Source organism: Symphodus melops (assembly GCF_947650265.1).
Source record: "Symphodus melops genome assembly, chromosome: 17".
Classification (NCBI taxonomy): domain Eukaryota; kingdom Metazoa; phylum Chordata; class Actinopteri; order Labriformes; family Labridae; genus Symphodus; species Symphodus melops.
In genome coordinates, this window is record NC_136707.1 from 5,469,127 (window position 1) to 5,490,664 (window position 21,538).

At 39.4% G+C, this 21,538-nt stretch overlaps 1 protein-coding gene and 1 long non-coding RNA gene across 3 annotated transcripts in view; one reads left to right on the forward strand and one right to left on the reverse strand.

Annotated features, from left to right (window-relative positions):
- Positions 1–21,538, reverse strand: part of LOC306837987 — a 164,790-nt gene that overhangs the window by 45,983 nt on the left and 97,269 nt on the right. Inside the window, exon 4 of one of the 2 annotated variants that reach the window (XR_013781018.1) lies at positions 10,819–11,904. The exons of the other annotated variant lie outside the window; for it this stretch is intronic. This is a non-coding gene — a long non-coding RNA (uncharacterized lncRNA). Of the gene's footprint in view, positions 1–10,818; positions 11,905–21,538 lie in introns of those variants that run through there. 2 annotated transcript variants of the gene reach the window in all.
- Positions 1–21,538, forward strand: part of LOC306837984 (protein shisa-8) — a 77,821-nt gene that overhangs the window by 2,100 nt on the left and 54,183 nt on the right. Inside the window, exon 2 of the mRNA XM_079365885.1 lies at positions 487–1,122. Coding sequence (XP_079222011.1) covers positions 560–1,122 — 563 coding nt within the window. The 5' untranslated portion in view covers positions 487–559. The remainder of the gene's footprint in view (positions 1–486; positions 1,123–21,538) is intronic.

A 21,538-nucleotide genomic window follows, 5' to 3' on the forward strand; every position in this document is an offset into this window, starting at 1 on the left:
TCCTACATTGTGGAATAGTATTTGCTTTGATAAACAAAGAACTGCTAAAGGGAACAACAGATGCACATTTAGCTTTTAACTACTTCTGGTTAATCAAACGGTAACTTCATTTTGGATAGTGCACATTCTGTTAAAATGAAATGTAGTTGATGATAACACACTTAAACTCATACAGTTATCTGCCAGGAACTGTAATGCACACTTGAGTCCTTGCCCATTCGGGACTCATTTATTTCTGTTCGGAGCACCTTGAGATGGGAGATTGATTTCTCTCTCACACTTGTTCTTGGGTCCCTTGATAACAATTGAGCTTCCTGTAACTGTGTAAAGCTCCCACAACGATCACTGAATCCCATGTAATTTTGTTTCCCTAGGCATTGATATTGGTTAAACCCCATCTATTTATCAAAGTGTTGTCTCAGCTCAAGCTCTGGAAAACATTGCAATATAACTTTCTATTTCTTTGTTGTTGTTTCTTAACCCTAGGAGCTTTTCTTTAGGTCGGTCACTAATAACTCAACAGAGCTGCGGCATCACAAGCCATTGGAGTAGGTCCAAGATGGCCGTCTCCACGCATCCACTATTGGTCAGCCTTTCATTCGCTGTCCTCCTGGGCTTGAACTCACTTGGTGGACGGAACTCTTGGCTCTCTGGTCAGGCTTTGGCCCAGATCTCTACAAACGAGACAACAGAGCCCAATGTGGTACCGGAGGCTGCACTGGCAACGCCCACACCAGAATCAGAAGATAAAACAGTTGAAACTGCCGGTAACCGTTGCTGGGGTTACTATGATGTCATGGGCCAGTGGGACCCACCTTTTAACTGTAACGCAGGTATCTACTTGTTCTGTTGTGGTTCCTGCTTCTACCGATTCTGCTGCCAGTTCAAGATCCATAGTTTGGACCAGACTTCCTGTTCCAACTATGACACACCTGTGTGGGCCAACACTGGGAAACCAGCAGCGCCCGTCACAGAGGTCCATGAGGAACCAGATCGCGATCGGACCCACATGATCGTGTATATTATCTGTGGAGTGGTGGCCATCATGGTGTTAGTCGGGATTTTCACCAAACTCGGGCTGGAGAAGAGTCAAGGAGGCCAGACGGACATGACCAACTCCAGGTAGGAACCAGGAGGGTGGATTAATGGATTGTATTGATGAAAAGATGGTTGGATAGACTAAAAGGATAAGTTTATGCAGTTATGGATACATAGGCACATGGATAGATGCATGTTGGGTAAGGATGGCTGGATGTATGGATTCATTGCTTGATGAATTTATGGATGATACTGGATGGATGAATAGAAGGATTGACAGTGGATATGGGTGAAGAAAAGGATGGATTGATTGAAGGTTGGCAAGCTGGATGTCTCCATGGGTGGATTGATGGATAAATAGTTAATCGATTAGAACATATGGATATAAAGATAGAAAGAATAATTGACGGATAGATGAATAAATGAATGAATAGATTAAACAATTGATGCTAATATTTTTTAATCTAAAGGATACATATAAAATGCTTTATTTTATTACGATCAGTCTGAAGGATTTGTACATTGATATGTTTTAACTTTGCATTTAAAAAACTTAGGACTGAGACTCATGGATATTGTATTTCTAAGACCCTTCTGTACTTGTCACTTCCTACCATCCTCGGCATAGTTGTAATAATGTGTGAGGGTCACCAGCTGAGAAATAAATCAACTGACTGAATCCCAAAGAGGTATTAATGGGTGGGATATATGTATGCAACCATGGGAGAGTAATGGGGAGAGAGAGAGAGAGAGAGAGAGAGAGACAGAGAGAGAGACAGAGAGAGAGAGAGAGAGAGAGAGAGAGAGAGAGAGACCGGATGGAGGCTAAAAAGGACATTAGTCAGGTGATAGTTGGGGAGGAGTTTGGGGGACATTACAGTGCAGTCGCACTGTGTTTTCTCTGTATCCGTATAGCTGTTTCACATTAATGGATGATTGATCGCTGTGACACAACTATGACTCTGGCAATGTGTGGCCCTGAGTGCACAACGAGAAGACAGAGGGGTGGTTTTTGGAAGGGACGAGTATTGAGTGGATCTGACTGGAGTACAGCCAACGGCTAATTCTAGTGCAGAGAACAGGGGTTTATGTTTGTATGTGAGGGGGAGAGAGAGTGTGTCTGCTGGGTGTGAGTGGCCAGCCTATTGGGTGTAAAGAGTCAGGCCACAGGGGTCCCGTTAAAACCCTGTCACTACCGGATCTGCTCTTGACCTGCCAGGGAAGCAGAAGGAAGGAAGAAAGAATGAAAGTGAGAATAAGAGCTTGTTTAATTTTAATTTCATTGAAAGTTGAGAGAAAGTTTTTTGTATTATTATTGAGAAATTTCTATACCCTGGCTTTGCTGATTTTACCAAATACACATGACCACCATGTTTAGTCTTTGTCTTTTTTCCGTTTGTTTGCCAAAATCAGCAGAACAGATGTTGGCAGGCATCTGTCCTGCTCAAGGGTCCATGAGCTACTAAAACTCTATTCACTTGACCATTCACGTTGACCTCCTCCCTGATGATGCCTGTTTTTGTACAACCATGGCACTATCCAGGAGGTTTGTCTTTCCTTAATAGGAAAGGCTAGAAATAGACTAAGTGATGACCCCAAAGCAGAACAAAATCCAAATAAAAAAAAAAAATGCCAAAAATAACAGGAAACAGAAAATGCCTAGATTGGAGAAATGGACGTCCTTTTACTGCCTTCTTGCCCATTAGAATCATTTCTCAATATACCCTACAAAGCTAAATGTGGGTGTGAAGACACAGAGAGAGACATCAGAGCTAACCACCGCAGTGAAGTGACTAGAACTCAGTAATAAGGAACGCTGTGAAAGAACAGTTTACTGGGTTATGAGGAAGTTAGGAAGAGATTGGGTTGGGGGACAGAACCAAGAGAGTCAGTGCTAGTGACGACTGAAGTCCTGAGCAGTTGTAAGTCTGCTGATTTGACATTGAAAGTCATGAATGACTGGTTAGTTGTGGTCTGCAAGCATTGGGAATGACTTACCCTCAAAATGTTTCTGTTTTAAGACAATGTCATTGTATGATGTTATGTTGTAGTATCCCTGTTGCATTATTGTTCAAGTTCTGATTTTTACAGCTATAGATGTCATTGAATAATTTTGGATTTATTGAATCTAAAGCATATTATTCGTTGAGGTTTGTGTTGTTGCTACACTTCAAGAACCACTTATTTCAACTTATCCAAGTCCCCCAGTTGTTTAAAGGGAGGGTAGGTAAATTTCGAAAACTAGCAAGATTTTGAAAGTAGCATTCTCTCCGTGCTCTGTCTTCACCCACTCCCTCCCCTCTGTGCTCTCTCAAAAGCCACGCCCCTCACTTACATGCACTAGCACAATTGGTCCAGAAGCGGATTTCAAATCATGCTTTGAGTGTGGGCTCATGCATGCTAAGGGTAGACAATGAGTAGGGAGGCGTGATTGGTTCATAAAATGTGTACCAAGTGCAGACATTGGTCGAAGTTTATACGTGTTTACGGCTGCTACAGACAACAGATTTTCTTTGTCTCTTTTTCAGAGCACATGAATCATTCATTTCAGTTAGGACCTAAAGACATTTTCAACCAACCCATTAAAAACTGTATCTATAGAAAATAACGTACCTTTAATGTGCCTGTGTTCTTGTATCCATGCGTGTGCTCACACGGTGGTCTCTGAATGAGATGTGGCCGGTCAAATTAGTTGCACGTTGAAATAGGCTCATACATAGCTTCTGTCAGTCTCAGACTTTAATCCCTCCTGAAGTGGATCTACTGTAGCAAATACACTTTAATCTCTATGATACTTTATATGGCAGCTTGCATTTGTTCAGTATGTGCGTATTCTCAGGACTTGAATGGAACGGAATAAGAGAAGCTTAATGAGCACAAATCTGACTCCAGCCTATTCATTTGAGAGAGAAAAAAGTGTCTAAAATAAGCCATATTAATGCAACAAGTGCAGACTCAACAGATTTTCAAAGAGAATGGAAGATAGCAGTTGGATTATAGATTCCTGTTGAGCCCAGAACTCTACATTTACTGTATATAATTAAAGGCTTAATACAACTCTTTTAGGCCCTGAACCTTATTCTAAGTCTGTTTTTGTTAATCAGTGAATAGAAATGATTGATCGTGTCAAAGCAGATTACGCTTTCAGACAATAAAGGGGAGTAGAAGTACGGGATTGAAAGGAACAGAAATACCCAACAAGAACAACTTAATTGTCTCCGTACTGTTGTCCTGAGAGACTATGCACACAAAGTCAGAAAAAGGACAAGACAACGTAAACTCTTTAAGATGTTTCCAATTAAGAAAAAGTTTTACAACTGCATTTCATGTACACAGAAAAGGTGATGCCGTGAAGGATTAAACCGGAAACATTTTGAAGCCAGTCATGCTTAGGGCTGGTTTTAAGAAGTCTTCAATATAAGAAACCACAGAATGCACAAAATATTACAAAATAAGTCAACATGACCAATGAACAGCTTTAGGTTTAACACCACAATGTGTGTTTTCTGGCCATCACATATCAAATGGCTATTTTCAAACTGCAAACACTTTTCCTCAAGACACTTTGACTGACCTGTTAGTGAGGTCGTGTTTGTGCATAAACGTGTGTGTGTGTGTGTGTAGTGTATGCGTGTACGTGTGTGAAAGTGGTTGTGCAGCACTTGACAAATCAAACCGCAGCACAGTTAAGGTGGTCATGCTCTGAAACCTCGGCTACAGGCAATCACAACAGGCAGCGGTGCAATGATGACGTATATAGCTCAAAACACACATGAATTCACACACAGAAGCCTTTCATTTCAACTTCTTACACACACACACACACACACACACACACACACACACACACACACACACACACACACGCACACACACACACACAGCCCTCTGGCCTCTCCATCGCACCGACCCTCTCTTCCCATGTGTCTGTTTGTGTTTTTGTTTTGCTCTCAGTCTGTCTGCTGCGTTTGTTATGTGGAAACTGCTGCAAAGCAAAAATTAAAAATGAATCATATCCTTTGATACAGTCCACGCTCTGGGAATTGATATGCCAAGTCAAGTCTTTCCTTTAGAGTACAGCTCAATTCATGATATTATATATCCTCCTGCAGCGTTCACAATCAAAGTTAGCTTAGTTAGCTGTAACTTAACGGAGCAATAGCTCTGACCCCTAGCGATTGAAATTGGTACTGCAATTGAAATCCAAACATTGAAGAAAGCTCTCACCCTACATCCTCCTACTCATGTGGAGGACACTGAAGCTTCAGTGTTTAACCAGCTCTGCTTTGGTCCTGAATCCCACCTCTCATTTTTTCTCCAATTTTAACCCTTGTGGTTGTGGAGCTTATTAGAACAGTGTTTAGGCCTTTAGCTTGCTTGCCAGCTTCCATCGCCACAACACCTTGGTTTGCCTTTTTGCCTGGTAAACTGAGGGCAGGCAAAAACCTCTGGCATGAACAGACTTCTTGGTGGAACACCATCTGTTATCACAGCGTTACATGTTCATGTTTAGGAGAAGAGACCCTGGTTCATGTCGGATACAAAATAATGCAAGCAACTCAGGTTATGATGGTACAAAAACAGAATGCATAGCTGATAAAATCTCCTCCAAAAGAAGTCATCATTGACTGTTTCGCACAGGACTTGAACCTTGGACTCAAAGACAAAAGTCTTGTGTGTGAAACCAATCCTAATCGTCCCCTGATGACCACAGACAAAGGCAGTTTAGACGTGACAAAGGTTTTATGGACATATTTATTACTGGCATTGGGCTGGTTTTATTAGCTGTTGGGATTGTTCTGTTACACAGGCCTGGCAAATAATGGCGTCCCTAACCCTAACACTAAACAGACCATCAACAACAACCTCTCAAATAAACCACTCTATCACATTTCCACTTTAATCATGGCCAACAAAGTTTTTACAGTTTCTTGTGCTTAATGTGACGCACGGAGAGAGCAAACAAAAAAAGTCTTATTTTCTATTAGTTCTGAAGAGGCATCATGACGCATACCAAACTGTGTGTTGTGTAAACCCTTCATGGCATTAAACAATAAATTGACATCTCTGATGGCACATTTTGAATCCCCATGACTGTCAGGTGTCTCTATGCCAAGCTGAAAGCATGTTCGGTACGCGTTATGTAATGACAACCCCTCAATATGAAAAGAACACAGGTTTTGTTTTCATGACCTTCAACGGTGACCTCATTAGCAGAGCTGATATAACACCGGTGTAACAAGTGACCACTTCAAACTAGATCTAAAATGTTTACACTGACGCACACAAACACACATGAACACGTTCCCTTTAGCATCATTGCACCACTTATCCTAAGTTATTCCGCTGAAGAGCAGTGCATTCAAGGGCATAGCCGTTTGAATGACCCACCAGGGAGCTAAACAACCGTTTCCATGGGCCATTTTATTCCTTTACTGCATTGTGTTTCATCAACACTGCTTTCTATTTCCTTTATTGTGCGGCTGCAGTGGCGCGTTTCATCATCTCTCGTGACAGGTGTTTAGAGGCCAGAGATAAATGCGGGCACACTGCTTTGCTTTCCTGGAACAGTTACAGCAGTGGACAGATGAATCAAGCAGATGAGTCCAGCATTTTCAAATGAGGTGTGAAGTTCAAATTAAGTTTCTTTGATTATGTTTTTTTCAGAGCCCATAGCAAAGGAATTATCATAGCAGATAAAAATAGAGAAATGACTGAACCCAATGAAACAATTAATCAAATGATAATAAACACAACACAAACAAACTAATTATTGACATGTCTTCAGGATTCTTTGCTGATGTCACACCTTTTGTGCCATCCTCACCCTGCTTTGTGTTTTCGAAAAGCAGCGAGGCTTGTGAGGCAAACACCCTCCTACTCTTCCGCCGCCGCGCTTAATGTGGACCCAAAATAAACTCTTTGATGCTGCAGCAGTTTGAAAAATAGACTTTGACCCTCCCACCCTCACACAAGTGCAGTTACCTAAAATCAACAAGGCCTTCCTGTTTATGCCTTTTATTAGCCTTGGTGCACAGTGAGGGAAGCAGGGATTTCTTGCTTGCTTTTTTGTGTGCCATAACAGCGTTTTTGAACATCTCCACACCTGCTTTTCTTTATGCTTTTTATTCCCTTATTTTGAACATTTAAGCTTTTAAAACGAATCATGGGCCAAAGCCATCTGTGGCAATTGGATTCTAAAAGTGATTCCTTTGTACAGTTTGTGTTTTATTGTTCTTTATATTTGACATTTTTAAAATTATATGTCATATATTGGCAATTGCTTCTTTTATTTCATTTTATTTAAGTACTGGTGATTTTAGCCTTGTTTTTTTCTTTCGCACCAATACACCGAGAAAAATTCCTTGCATATTTAAATGTACTTGACAATAAAACTGCTTCTGATTTGTCTGAATACTCTAATTATATTAGCTGCAGGGTGTAGAATAGCTCCTAACAGTTTGACACAGTCTGAGAAGTTCAGATGAAAATTGTGCCTTAATTAATGTGCTAGCTACCTATCAGCCTTTAGTCAATGTCAGTTTAGCATGAATGTAACTTTTGAGGAAGCTTTCATCCAACTATAACAAAGAGACTTACATTCTGGAGAACTTGGCACCTAAGAGACTGTAAGTAAGGAAGCTGAAGAGAGAAAAACTTCTGCTACATCAGCCCTCATGTCTAATTCCATTCCCTATTGATTGTAACTACTTCAGGCTGTGACTTATATGTAACAGTCTTAATGTGTTAGTGAAAATTGTGATGATACACAGAGAATATTCATATTAAAAAATAATGCGCTGAAAAGACACAAGACATTATTGCTGACGCTTCAGTCCATCCCAGTGCAACCGATTGTTAAAAAAGAAACTTTATAGCTGTATTGCAAAAGACACTTTTCCCATTATTCAAACACTTTTGGACTCCTTCAAAGCAACAGTGCTCCTTCTTACTAACATTTTACATAAGCCCCATTCAGACTGTTCTTTCAAGGCGTGATATTTACATCCCTGTGAGGTTTCTCCTTCAATCTAAAGGTCGCTGAAGTGTAATGGGAAGACAAAGTGATTCCCTCCTCTGTACCATCTTTGGAGAGAGGTGTTACAGGGGCCAGACAGGATCAGTTGAGCCAGCAGGGCGGCGCAGAGCTGTATGTTTGTGCACGTCTGACTGACTACAGCTGTGCTCCAAAGAGCCTGAAACTCAATTTGAATACACAGACTAGGACACCGATTACGACATCAAGGACTTAATATGAATGAGGTGATGAAGGCTGAGTTGTGCTACGGCACCTTGCGTTATATGAGTTATAAAAATGGTTAACGCCCACTGATTTCTGATAATGGACACCTTATTGGGCATTCTTTCATTAAACTCTTTTTTTTCATCATAAAAAACACTAACCTCTGTCGTTCTTCACCAGTCTGTGGGTCACTTTAAGTTTTCTTCTAATGTGCAAATTAAGGAGTGTAAATGTGTGGAATTAATGAGTTAAAGAACCCAGAGAAGAAGCACTGAAGACAAAACTTGCATCATACAATGTACCTATAATAGAGCATATTTTCAATGAGGTCTTTTATTATAACATGATTACAATATCTCAGTATTTCTTCCACAGTTAAAATATTTGCACACATTTTGTTTCCTTGAAACAGAGGTGTGTCTTTGCACATGCATGTCCAATAGAGGCAGCAGTATCCACTGTGTTATGATTGTAACTCCACACCACACCCCAGTGCAGCACAGCTCGTCGAGACAGATTGCCGCAGAGCTCTGAACTTCCTTTAGCTCAACTGTTGCTGCAGTGGCTCACAACACTTAACTTATCTCCGCCTCACCCAGTTCCATTTCCTCTCCCATTTTCATTCTTACACCCCCCCACCCCCCCCATCTCTAATAATGTATCCTATTATTTGTTTTCCTGTTTCCTTCACCTCATTATCTTTTTTCTCACTTTCACTTCTGTGGCCTCATGAATAAATCATCACAGGTCGTGGATATGAGGCCGGAAAGTCAGCATGAACCAGGGTCAGATTTAAAACAAAAAAGATTTTTGTATCCTTAAAGTCTCACCTCTAGTGGATACAAGTATTTACTGGAAGAAAAAACAGGATTAAAATGATAAAATTATAAAACTGGTGTTACACCCTTAAAAACTTTGCAGATAAAATAAAACAATAGAAATTAAATTATCAATGTAACATTCTTAGGGTATGTGTGAATAGTTTGTAAGCATCTTAAAAGGTCTTTGAAATTGTATAAAGGTAGCTGCATGAGCTTTTGCCTTTTCCTTTACCTGAAATGTGATTAAGTCAGTTTTAAGGTAAACATTAGTTTACTTCCTTTTCAGTTCTGGGTAAAATGAGTTTGAAGTGTCAAGTGCCGACATATGTGCATCTTGTGTTGACAAAAACTTTGCCGAGGTAAAGTATGGACATCCAAAGTCGTAAGCATTTAAGTATGAATCAGCATGATATACAGCATCTCCTTTCAAAACATTGAATCAAAATAAGTAGTGCATCTTGAAAATGTCACCTTCACAAATTCACACCAAATTAGGCTCCCAAAAATTATTCATCTTCCTACTTCTTAAATAAGGGATATGTACAATATGTCAGATTTTTATCACAGCCCGTACGTCCTTGTTACTGTAGTAAACGTTTTCAGGATGTAGAGCGAGATAACTATAACACCATATTTCACTTTATTTTTTAACAGCAGACAGAATAAAGACAAACAAGGAGTGAAAGCTGTGGGCTGTTAACATGGACCTTTGTCACTTTTGGTTGTGTAATTTGGACATGATGAAGGAGGTTTGTGGGAGGATGAGTGTGTGAATGTATGCCCCTTTATATCCCAACTAACAATGTTATGTTCCCTCACTGTGTTTTTTTTTGTGTGTGTGTGTGTGTGTGTGTGTGTGTGTGTGTGTGTGTGTGTACAGTGTTACATGAAGCTTGGAAACAGGCCGTTTTCTACGTGGGCACCATTTTCACTCCAGTGATCCTGGTAATGGTCTTGTCCCTGGGTAGATTGACGCTGGCTCCAAGTCGCCCCGACAGAAAATCAACTTTTTACATGTAGCTGTTTGCTGGAGCGCGCACAGTAGCAAGCATAATCACTTTCTGTATATAGTAGACTCATTCCCCTGCTTCTATTTATCTAACATCTATAGTATCTATCTAACCATACATACAACCATCCATCTGATCTCCTATCTGACCACTTATCTGACAATCTATATAACTATCTATATAACCATTCATCCATCCATGGCTGGTAGAAATGGGCTAACAGGTCTAAGCCCTCCTTTTGTTTTTCATAAAGATGAGAAAATCACTCTTCAAATGAATTACGACATATTGTTGTAAGATGTTCATGGGACCTAGAGTAGCAACCAAACCTTATAGTGAACAAAAACCTGCATTGTTGCTAACATGGCAGATTCTTGCAGCTCGAGCGCTGTCGTTTCCTCTGCCATTTGCTTCCATGGTGTAAATGAGTGACAGGTGTTCATGGAAAACACCCTTTGATTTGCTGATTATTTCGGTTCAAGTTCAGCTCACAGGCCACAGACTTCTGACTCATGAAAAAAACTGTAGCCTCACAGACTGAAGATGTGACACGAAACTTCTTAGCATCTTTTACTGAACATGAAAAAAGACAGATTGTGTTTTCAGTAATATGTTTATTTATTTCATTTTTTTTCTTAAGACAAAATGATCATGATCTGATGCCAATTCTGTACACCCACAAAAATGTATTTCCAATATGTGTCTTTGACATCTTGCCCCCACCAGACGCCACCGTATCCATCTATCTTTCTATGTCTTCTCTGTCTTTTTCAGCTCATTTATATTTATGGCCTTCTCACCATGCTCATTTATTAAGCATATCTTCATTTCTTTGCAATCTGCCCTTCACCCCTGTGTTTCCGTTTCATCTTTTTACATCTTTCGGAAAGAGATGAATACATCCCTCTTTTTCCACTTTTACCACAAAAGTAAAGGGAGGTCGTTTTTCCAATAAATGTGGAAGCCATTTTAAGTCCTGATTTCTCTTTTAGTTGTTCATTACTGTATGTAATATATGTAATCATTTCAATCATTTCTTATTAATTGTAGAATTACAAAGACTTTCTCAATAACCGCAGTGAAGCTTAAATCAAACAAGAGGGAGGACTCGATCACAATTACCTTTCATCTCTCCATCCTTCTCCTGTCTTCAAACTCATCCATCCAACCGCAAAGTTTCCATCGCTAGCAATTTCTTTGCTTTATGGTACAACAACAAATCCATGCAAGCACATCCTCGGCATTGTGCAGGAACAAAGATGAAAGAAGAGAAAAGTCAGAAGGGGGAACAGGATGGCACAGTTAGGAAGAATTCCCTTCTTTAGTTTGCTTGCAACCTAAATCCCCAATCAACATGTTTGTTTTTGTTCTGTTTGCCTATTATTTTTGTAAACTTGTACCCGTCTCTATCCCTGTTGGTCTCTCTCTTTGTCTTCATCTTGTTCCTTTTTCAGTCATCAGCCCCACTTCTGTCTTTCTCTAAGCCCATTACTCCCAATACAGAAACACGGATGCAGTTTGATGCAAAAAATGTAATTCAAAGGTTTTGTCATTGCATTCAAGGTGGTTACATTTCCAAGGTTTACCCCCTTTATGGGCGGTTACTTTAAATGGTGTATCTCTTACCCTTTTCATTTTCTTAGCAATAACAAGCATGTCGCACAATAAAGCACACAAACAGGTTGGGACAGACTGCAGAGTGCAGCGCCAATATATGCTGAAACCAATCTCGAGTGTGGTTTCTCATCTTTCATGTTGCAAGGCTGGGTTATTCATCTTCCTCTCATAACAGCTGAAAGTCAGAAAGAAGGTGGCAGTCGGGGGTGTTGTACTTTCATAACTATCCATGTTGTGCAATGAAACTAATATTTATTTAAGTCAAAGGTTATAAATTATTTTCCTTTTAAAGGAAACATATTGTAAAGCTGCAGTTGTGGGAGAACCAAAATACCCACCACAGTCTGGAACTCTGTTTTACTGTTGCACACGATTGATTACTTATCCAACAAATGTCATCGATAGAAAAAAAGAAGAAAAAAAAACTGACAGAGAAGGGTCCCAGTATGCCTGAGAAAGCTACTACATGGATCAAACAAAAGCTTTGAATACTTCCTGGTTAAAACCACATTGCATCCAGCAAGGGGAAAGCTCAAAAGACGATTAAAGCTATCAAAAATAGTAGTAAAATTAACCGAAGATCTGCAGAAACTCTTCAAAAGGATAGTTTTATAGCAGCTGGTTTCAAACAAAATAAATAGAGAAGCCATGTCCCCCCCACCAAAAGTCCTACTTGGTACAGTCCTCAACACCTGGTGGAGCATTCAGGTGTGCTTGTTCATGAGAGCGCTGTCACCAACCAGGAAGTAGACTTTTGCGTTACCAAAGATGAGAAATCAAAGCAAACGAGAAAACATTAACTGCCATTGAGTGGTGTAAGGGAAATAAATCCACTTCCTGTCCAGTAACATGGCAAAACACATCATTAAAATCTGGATTAGACGATATGATCTGGTTTGAGCTGGATTTTCTTCACACTGTGCGTTTCTGGTGTAGCCGGCAGCTTATTGGGGGTTCACTCTGTGTCAGTAATGTAACATGTCATATGATTGATGAGCCTGCAGGGGTTCAAGGTCTACAGTGGGTACCACCACTACATCATTTTTTCTTTAAGGCCTTCAACCTCCAACCCACCAGTGAGTCTACACAATCACACAATCATATGATAGCTCATACTTAACATTCACCCACAATAACAGCACAACAACACAGATTTACCTAATGTTTACAAAATCTTTGGAAATTCGATTTCAGTTTCAGTTTGTTTTTTTTATAAGTCAGACAATGTTGATATCAGATTTTAGGAGCATGAGAGGAATTCAGGAAATATACACTTTCTTCAAAGTAGCAAACCTTTCCCGCTCTCTGCACAGATACATGCTCTTTCTTCAAGCCTTAGCAAACTTAATTTGTTTCCCTACCATCTGTATGCTGAGCAGTGTGTTCTTTGCACTCAGGATTAGTAACACATTGTCTGAGCTACAACAAAAATCAATCAGGATTCAGGCAGTTACAACGCAGGATGCCACTCCAGTACACAAGAGCTGTTGTTTCTGCAGGAGCAGTTAGCTGCCTGTGAAGCACACAAGCAAGTATTAGCTACAGTATGTTAGCATCTTTCATAGCATGTCTTTGAAAGCCTTTCATCATTACTGGAGACTTGCCTTGTTATAATTTTGTGTAAAGTTTGTCTCATTTTAATTTTGGTGGTATTTTTATCTACATGATGTCAAATGCTGTCTACGTTTAATGACCGTTCACATTTATGATGCGACTAAAGTGTGTCAAAATAACATTGAGATGTCCATGGGGCTACATTTATTTCTTTAGCAATATAGCAATAATGTCATGTTTAACCAAGCAATACAATTCTCTTCAAAAAATTCCAAAAACCCAAGAACGTTTTATTTTATTTTGAAACATTGCTCTTTCTATATCATCTTCTGTTAGCTCTGTAGCTAAATTGCATTAGCATTCCCACGGCAGGTAGATTAAGAGAAGAAATTCAGCATGTTATCATTTAATTGAGGCATTATCAAATACACTGTGATGGATACTCAATTGTGTTAACCTAACATATATTTTAATTTTGCATCATATTGCTCCTAAAGTTTGAATATGAATAGTACTGGACACATGCACAAACTCACACACTCACACATGGGCACACTCACATTTGGCAGCAGTGAAACAGTCGATATGGACCTTCTAATTATACCAAAGCTTTATCAACAACATGACGCAACACTGACGCTGGCCGTGGTAGCCGTGTCACTATGAAATAGAAATAGAAAGAAAGATGGATATATTGTGATGTCTTAAAGTCGAGCGCTACATAATTCTTCCCATGTGTGGCTGTGAAATAACACAGAGTTGAAATGACAGGTGATCTAACGTGTCTCATCTCTCCATGACAGTCATGATGGTCAAACTACAACTCACCTTATCCGTCCACTCCCCCCTTTTTCTCCTGTCATCTCTTTTCCATCCATCATCTTCCTCCCCACTTCAACCTGTCTTTCTGTTTATTCCTTTTCCCACCTTTTAACCCCTTCTGTATTTTTCCCTTACAAACTCACCTATAGCTAACTGTTCTGATTGATAATGGCAGAAGATAGAAAAGTAAAATATGAAAATTGCTAGCTAACATTTCTGTTAGTTGGAGCTGTAAGCCAGAGCTTATGAGGCTTAAAATATGTCCTTTTAACTATGAAAGTATGATTAAACATATTCTGAACGTTTATAAAGAATATTCTTTATAAATATATTGTGTCTTAATATCTTCCTTAAAAGATACCTCTCTTGTTTTGTTGGTCTTAGCTCTGTGTTCACAAAGATTGGACTGCAGCTTGTGTATGTTGCGGTATAGAGGCTCAAACATACGTGTGTTTTTGAGTGTACCCCTCCTTTTCCAGCTGTTAACGGGTTTCTCTTCCTGTTAGAATGTCTACAACTTTGACAAGGTTAAAATAGTTGGCGGGTACAACATTACTTATTTTTATTAATGCTAATATTGTAATAAGCAGGGAATTTATAGCTGTGTATGTCCAGTCACTGCAAGTAAAATACAATGCACCAATGTGAGCCATTTAAACCATTACACCTCTGATGACATACTCTACTTGGATGACAGTGTCGCTGGCAGGGGCAACTACAGCAGAAGAATATCAACTCACGTATAAGGGCCACACAGAAGAAGCTCTCAATGCTGAATTCAGTTGAGATATCTTTTTTTTTTTTTGCTATGTGAAATAAGCACTCTAGAGTTCGGTTATTGCTCCAGGAAACAAAGTCACTTCATGTGCGCTGCTCATTTCTGATTTGTCCTCAGCAAAGGGATGAAAAAACATTGCTTACTGCTTGTCCCCTATATCCAATACGGCCGACTCTGTCTTAGAAGTGCTCTGCTGCATGGTGTAACCATACAGGGTGCTACTCTCTGCACAAAAGTGGAGCATGAACGCACAGAAACACCATTACATAACGCACGAGGAGAGAAAAAAAAGAGAGAGAGTTTGGGTAAAGAGAGTGAAAATGGGAAGAAATGTTTATTTTTCTATGGGTGAAGGTTATAATTTAAGCATTTGTCAGAGAGTCATTTTTGATGTCACGCAGCGAGCATTTTTCAGCTAGAAAGACCTGCGGAGTTTAGACTACATTTCACCAGGAAAAACTGCCTCTGTCACATCTTTTAGTTTAGTTTAGGGATCGTGTACAGCAAACATTCATCTCAGTTAATGAGAGGAGAGGCATTGCACCAAATTACCTGATTAGCTACATTTCTTGTGCAGACCATGAAAAACGTTTGTCACGCATGCACATATATTAACGCCGATTTTCAAGTCTTATCTCACATATATCGAGGATAAAATGATTGTACTAGTGCAAAATGCATCACAGACACCAACCACAGAAGAAAGTACTTGGCAGAGCTGGATTCCAGATCTCTTCTGGTATACCAATAAACTATCACAGCACCCAAGGGTCTTTCTGTCTTTGAGTCAGAGCTGCTCACACAAAGTACCTGCTTAATGCAAAGTCGTCTTTTTTCTTCTCCCTTGTCTATGTCTCCTTAACGTCACACAGATATAATTTTTGTATGAAAAAGGTTGAAGTTGTGTTTCTTTTCGGAGGTAGGATTACAAACGATGATGCAAAAACCATTCGTAGAAATGCTGCTAAAGTCACTCTCTCAATGATAAAAAAAGAAGTGAAGCGTTTTCTGACGAGCTGAACTTAAAACTGTTTCCAACTGGTTAAAAAAAAGCAGTCTTTGATGGACCAACAGCTTCATTACACTCAACCAAATATTAACATTGAAATCACAGAGAGAGCTCACCGGGTGGTGTGACCTGACTGTCAATATCAGTGATTCATGATGTGACGCCCAATTCTTGTTGGAGGCGTTGTTTGGATTTTTTTTATTTTTTTTTTTTTTTTGCAGCTGGGATAGGATCAGTGTTTTCTTTTAAGAAAAGCTTCTATCATTAAACTTTTATTTACTTTCACACAAACACACAGAAATATGACAGCGATGAAAATGTCCCAGCCTTTTCTACTCTTTAAAAACATTGAATAAGTCCCTTGTTTCCTTGGCAATTAATGTGTAACGCAGCTGCAGGATGTTATACATTTCAAGAGCTGAAACTTGTAAAATAGATGAAGCAGGTTTTTTTTAAAACCACAAATATTAGGGAATAAACTTTGATTCTAATTTAGGTATATAGATTTAAGTGTGCTTTCACTGCCTCCTTTCCTTCTTTGCTTCCCTTTGCTTGAACCTCCTTCATTCGTTCCCCTTGTTCATTAATTCATCACTCTATTCTTCTCTCCTCCATTTATCAATATAGACCACCGGGAAATGTATGGGGACATTTACATTCCAGCCACATGCTTCTTCTCCTCCTACTTTTGTAGGAATGAAAGTGATAAATCTTAAGAGAGAGCAGATCGCTGTGTTTGCTGCATGCATATCGTGGCAGAAGGGCATTAGACAGAAACCAGATGTTCACTGTGTTCAAGTAGAAAACAGAGGTAAACACTGCAGGCTCCGACTCAAATAACCACCTTATGCACGTACAGTGTGTGCAGAGTTTAATTTTCCTGTCATGACATGACAGGAACCCCAAAGTGGATATTCAGAAATGTTAAACATGGCTGCCCCAGTACCTTACTTCTTCCTCTACCACAGCAGTATTTTGCTCTCTGCTGTTGTCTTCCTGGCAAAGTGAAGGCATTTCGACATCCCCCAGCACGCATGAAAAAAAAAAAAAGAAAAACTTTTTAGGCGCCAGTACTCTGAACTGTCACCTCTTTTCTCGTCTTGTAATCTCAGACTTGACTCTTCCCCTTCCTTCATCTTTCTTCTTCTGTCTCCAGCAGTAAAAGATCCTTTGATACAAAAAAAGAGAGATAGTTTCAAAAGGCACTTCCGCCCTGTTGACAACCCTCCAACACTTGTGAGAGCTCTTTCGGAAGCGGAGCAGAGAAGCCAGCAGGCTGCTTCACAACAAAATGTCAGCAGGAAGAAAGTGTAGTTTACACAACACTAAAATGTGTATAAATGTCGGCGGTTATTGCTTTTGAATGCAACACACCAATACAGCAGAGCTCCAATCTGATGTCTCTGTTTTCAGTACACATCATACACAGAGAAAAAGAGGCAAATTAGAGTGGAGAGACTTTAAATGTATTACATTTGAATAAATAACACATCCAAAATAAATCAGCAAAAGTAATTAAAGACAGCATAACATAAAAGGGAGTTTGAATATTTGAGTTGAAGACGTGATTCAAAGGTGTCATTAATTCTGCGAGCTCTATCTCCTCAGGCAATTTACGTGCTGAACAATCCTGCCATATGTTTCATGCTATCTCCTCTGATCAACAGTCGCTACTGATAACATGCCAAGAAAAAGAAGCGTTTCTTTGAATGCTCTAACAAAGGCAGAGAAGACGACCGGTAGCAAGGGAGCGAAAAATTCTGCACTTTTCATGTCTCTGTCCATGCCTCCTCGTCTGCTCTGTCTCACTGCCGGTGACCCGTAAATCTCAGAATGCCATTTCGAAGGATGTCTCAATTCCTAAAATGCAGTGAAGATTTCAGGAAAGGAGAATGTCTAGAGGAGCTTCGAGCTTGGATGCACAGTAGTAGCATTTCAAGTATAAAAAAAAAAAAAAAAAGACAAGGACACACATCATGCCAAGCATGATGATAAAAAGTGAAGCTATTCCTTTTGAACCCTGTTGTGCTCATCTCATTATATGAAGCCACTTCATTACGAGCGTGGAGATGCCACAGGTTTCACAACAGTCATGTGCTAAAAACATCGATACCCCCGTCTGCTGGCTTTGAACTGCCCTGATGATCTGCTACGTTCACACATCGATTCACTCCTGACTTTTTGAAGTCTCTTCACTTGGAGGCTGCCAGTAAAAAAAAATCAGCTGTTTGTGTTCACACATGCAGCTCACTCTCAGTTTAGCGCATATGTCAATATGGCTTCAGTCTGTCTGTCTCCATCTGTCTCTGCCACCTTCTCCCCCCTTAATAAAGTCTCTCCCCCATGCTAATATCTGCAGCCATTAAGTGGATTTATGATCCTCCTCCTCCTGATGACTAAAAAAAAAACTGTGTTTTGGTAAGCAAATTTCTTATATAAAGCAAAAACCTTCAATTATAAGAAAAAAGGTGTGACCTTTTAAATGTATACAAATGTTTTGTTTAATCCAATTCATTAAAGGAAAATGAAGTCGACAGTATATATCTGGACTTTTTTTTTTTTTTTTTTTTAAAGTGTCGCCTAATATAATCTTGACACATTAGCCCACAGCAGCAAATGACCTCTAAGCCTGGAAAGGCCTGAGGACAGCATGTTAGCATGTAGACCCACACACATTCACATCGACAAACAAAGTCAACAACAGAGGACACCACTTGCTGTTAAAGGACTTCCTTATGGCCTGTTTGTAAGTAGCGTAAAAATGGTTGAATAGTTAATGTGTTTTTTTCAGCTTTTTCTCTTTAACTGTAATTATAGGAAACACCTCACCTCCCCAACACACACACACACACACACACACACACTACTACTACTACTACTACTACTACTACTACTACTACTACTACTACTACTACTGATACTGTATGTGTTGGTAAAACAAGTATTTCTGTGTCGAATCAAACACCAAAATAATGAATAAGTAAAACAGTATTCAAGAAAAAAAAATTCTATTTTAAGGGGCACTGGTGGCGCAGTGCTTCGTGCATGCGCCCCATGAACAGTATGGAGGGTGGCCAAGTTCCAATTCGACCTGTTGCTCTTTTTCCGCATCTCCTTCCCCACTCTCTCTCCCTGATTTCAGACTCTATCCACATTTTAAATTTGTATTTGCTTTTGGAAGGCATCTTGCAACCCCCCATCAGTGTCTTAAGATAAGATAAGATAAGATAATCCTTTATTCATCTTGTGAGTGGAGAAATTTACAGTGTTACAGCAGCAAAGCAGGATAGCAGAAGAAAATCACACAGTGCAAAAAAATTAAAATAGATAAACAACATGCATCAAAAACAGCAATCAAGAGCTAGTACGAAAAAGAAATGTGCATCAATTAAAGAGCTATTAAAAAACACGCCTCAGAAAGGAGCAGTTGAAATGCCAGTAGCTTAAAGATGTAAGTCTGTATAAACAGAAGACTAGTATGCACACAGTGCACATAAGGATGGAATGTTATTGCACAAATCGTCCCATAAATAAATATTGCAATGCAATCAAATTTAAGAATAAAAATACAGATACGATCAGGTGACATCTTATAACATTATTAGTGCACAAGAAGTAGGAGTAAATTGTCCAGTTTGGTGTGTTTTCTGATCTACTGGGAGCAGGCTTGGTTAAACAGTCTTGCAACGCCCCATGGGGTCACGACCTCCACTTTGGGAATTACCGCACCAGGCTACCATCACCTGTATTAGCATGTTGTTGTGTTTTTGTAACCAGATAGACCCCTACTGTACTAACTTAGTTTTGATTCGGTCATGTTCTTGCAGACTACACCTGCTCCATTATAAAAACTTTAACATCTGTATAGTGTAACCTTTTATTGCTGAATTAGCCAGAGTCTTCAGAGATAATTCACTGTTCCACTAAAAGCAAGACCTACTGTTTCTTACATTGTGCTGCATACATTCCAGGAACAATGTTCATACATAAGTTGGAGGAAAAAAACAAAGTGTATCCTTTAACATTTGAGTACAGAGACAGACTGTGTAAATACAAGATAAAGACACAGTGAAAAAAAAAAAAAGTAAGACAGAGAAAGACGGAAAGAGAAAGAGGGGGTGAGCAGGGCGGGGTTTTTTTTGTTTTTTCTTTTTCTGAGAAGACACTACAAGTATATGTGTGTCTGTGTGTGTAAGTGAATCAGAGGGCAGTTTGTCATGTTGCTGCTCCACAGCCCTGATCCAAGCTGACAGGTGAAGCTAAGCGCAGCTAAACAGAACACGTAACACAGAGAAAGAGAGAGAGAGAGAGGGAGGGACAGAGACAGAGAGATGCAGTCAGGAGGCGGCGGAGATAAGGAGACAAAAAAAACAGAGTATGGATGAGTGTGGGAGATGAGGAAAGAGGGATTGACATGAAATAAGTGTGAGGAATGGAGGGGGGATGGAAGAGCCATTAAAAAGAGAAACAGGCAGACAGGAGAGGAAAACAAAAAAAAGAGAGAGAGTAAATCAGAGCAAAAGAGAAAGCTTGGGAAAGGAAGGAATTAAGATAAACTGGTGAAAGCGAATTGGTTAATTGGTATTTTATCGAAAGAATGAGCTGAGGAAGTTAATTTTTCAGTGAATCACTCCATTAATCTTTCCAGCCACGCCTGCGTCCTTTTCATTCCATTTACTTAGTGTGTGGACATGGAAATTGACTGGCTGTTTAAAATGCTTATTTTATTAGAAAATCTTTAAAATCAGAACATTTAACATTTATTTATATATATATATATATATATATATATATATATATATATATATATATATATATATATATATATATATATACATATAAGAAGGGGGGAGACAGGCTGGAAAGGAGGCAAAGATCAAATTCAAACCCTGGCCCCTTGCTTCGAGGTCTACAGCACTCTGTGCATAGGGCTTGCATATTAATCGCTACCTGTGTCTTGAGACGGCTCATTTTCTTTTCAAATAATAAACTCTATACCTAGACCTGATTATTAGCAGATATACTGTACCTCTCGAGTTCATGTGGGACAGACAAATGTGATTATAAGTGTCCTAAAATGAGCCTTTTTGTTCAGTTTTTGTATGATCCAGACACCCAGTACTCAATACCTAATTCAGGTTACCCAATGCTTTTTACCTTATAAATTGTACCATTACACGTCACCTGAAATAAATTCCTACTACCTGATACCTGGGACCATTATCCAATTGTAAATAAACAATACTTAATACCAAATACCTGATAACCTTTTACCTCATACCTGATTTCAAAACAAAAGCAAAAAGGCCCGTAAAAGTTTGTTAAATAGGTTAAAAACAGCATTTTATGTCAGAATGAGAAGTGCAACAAAAAAAAGTCAAAAACGCAGAGAAGAGTTTGTAGGATGAATGTAGACTACAATGGAAGGCATACGCTGCAAAAGCCAAACAGGCCGCTTCAACATCTCTGAGGGAAAATTGATGTATAAAATATGATGCGGGAGAAGACGGAGGTTAAACAGAAAGGAGGTGCAGATACAGAGAGAGAGGCAGAATTAAAGAGAATCTAAAGAGAGAAAGATGTTTGTGGATGGGATTGGAAGTTGGACAGGTTGGCAGATTTGTTGCATTGATACGATCACTCTTG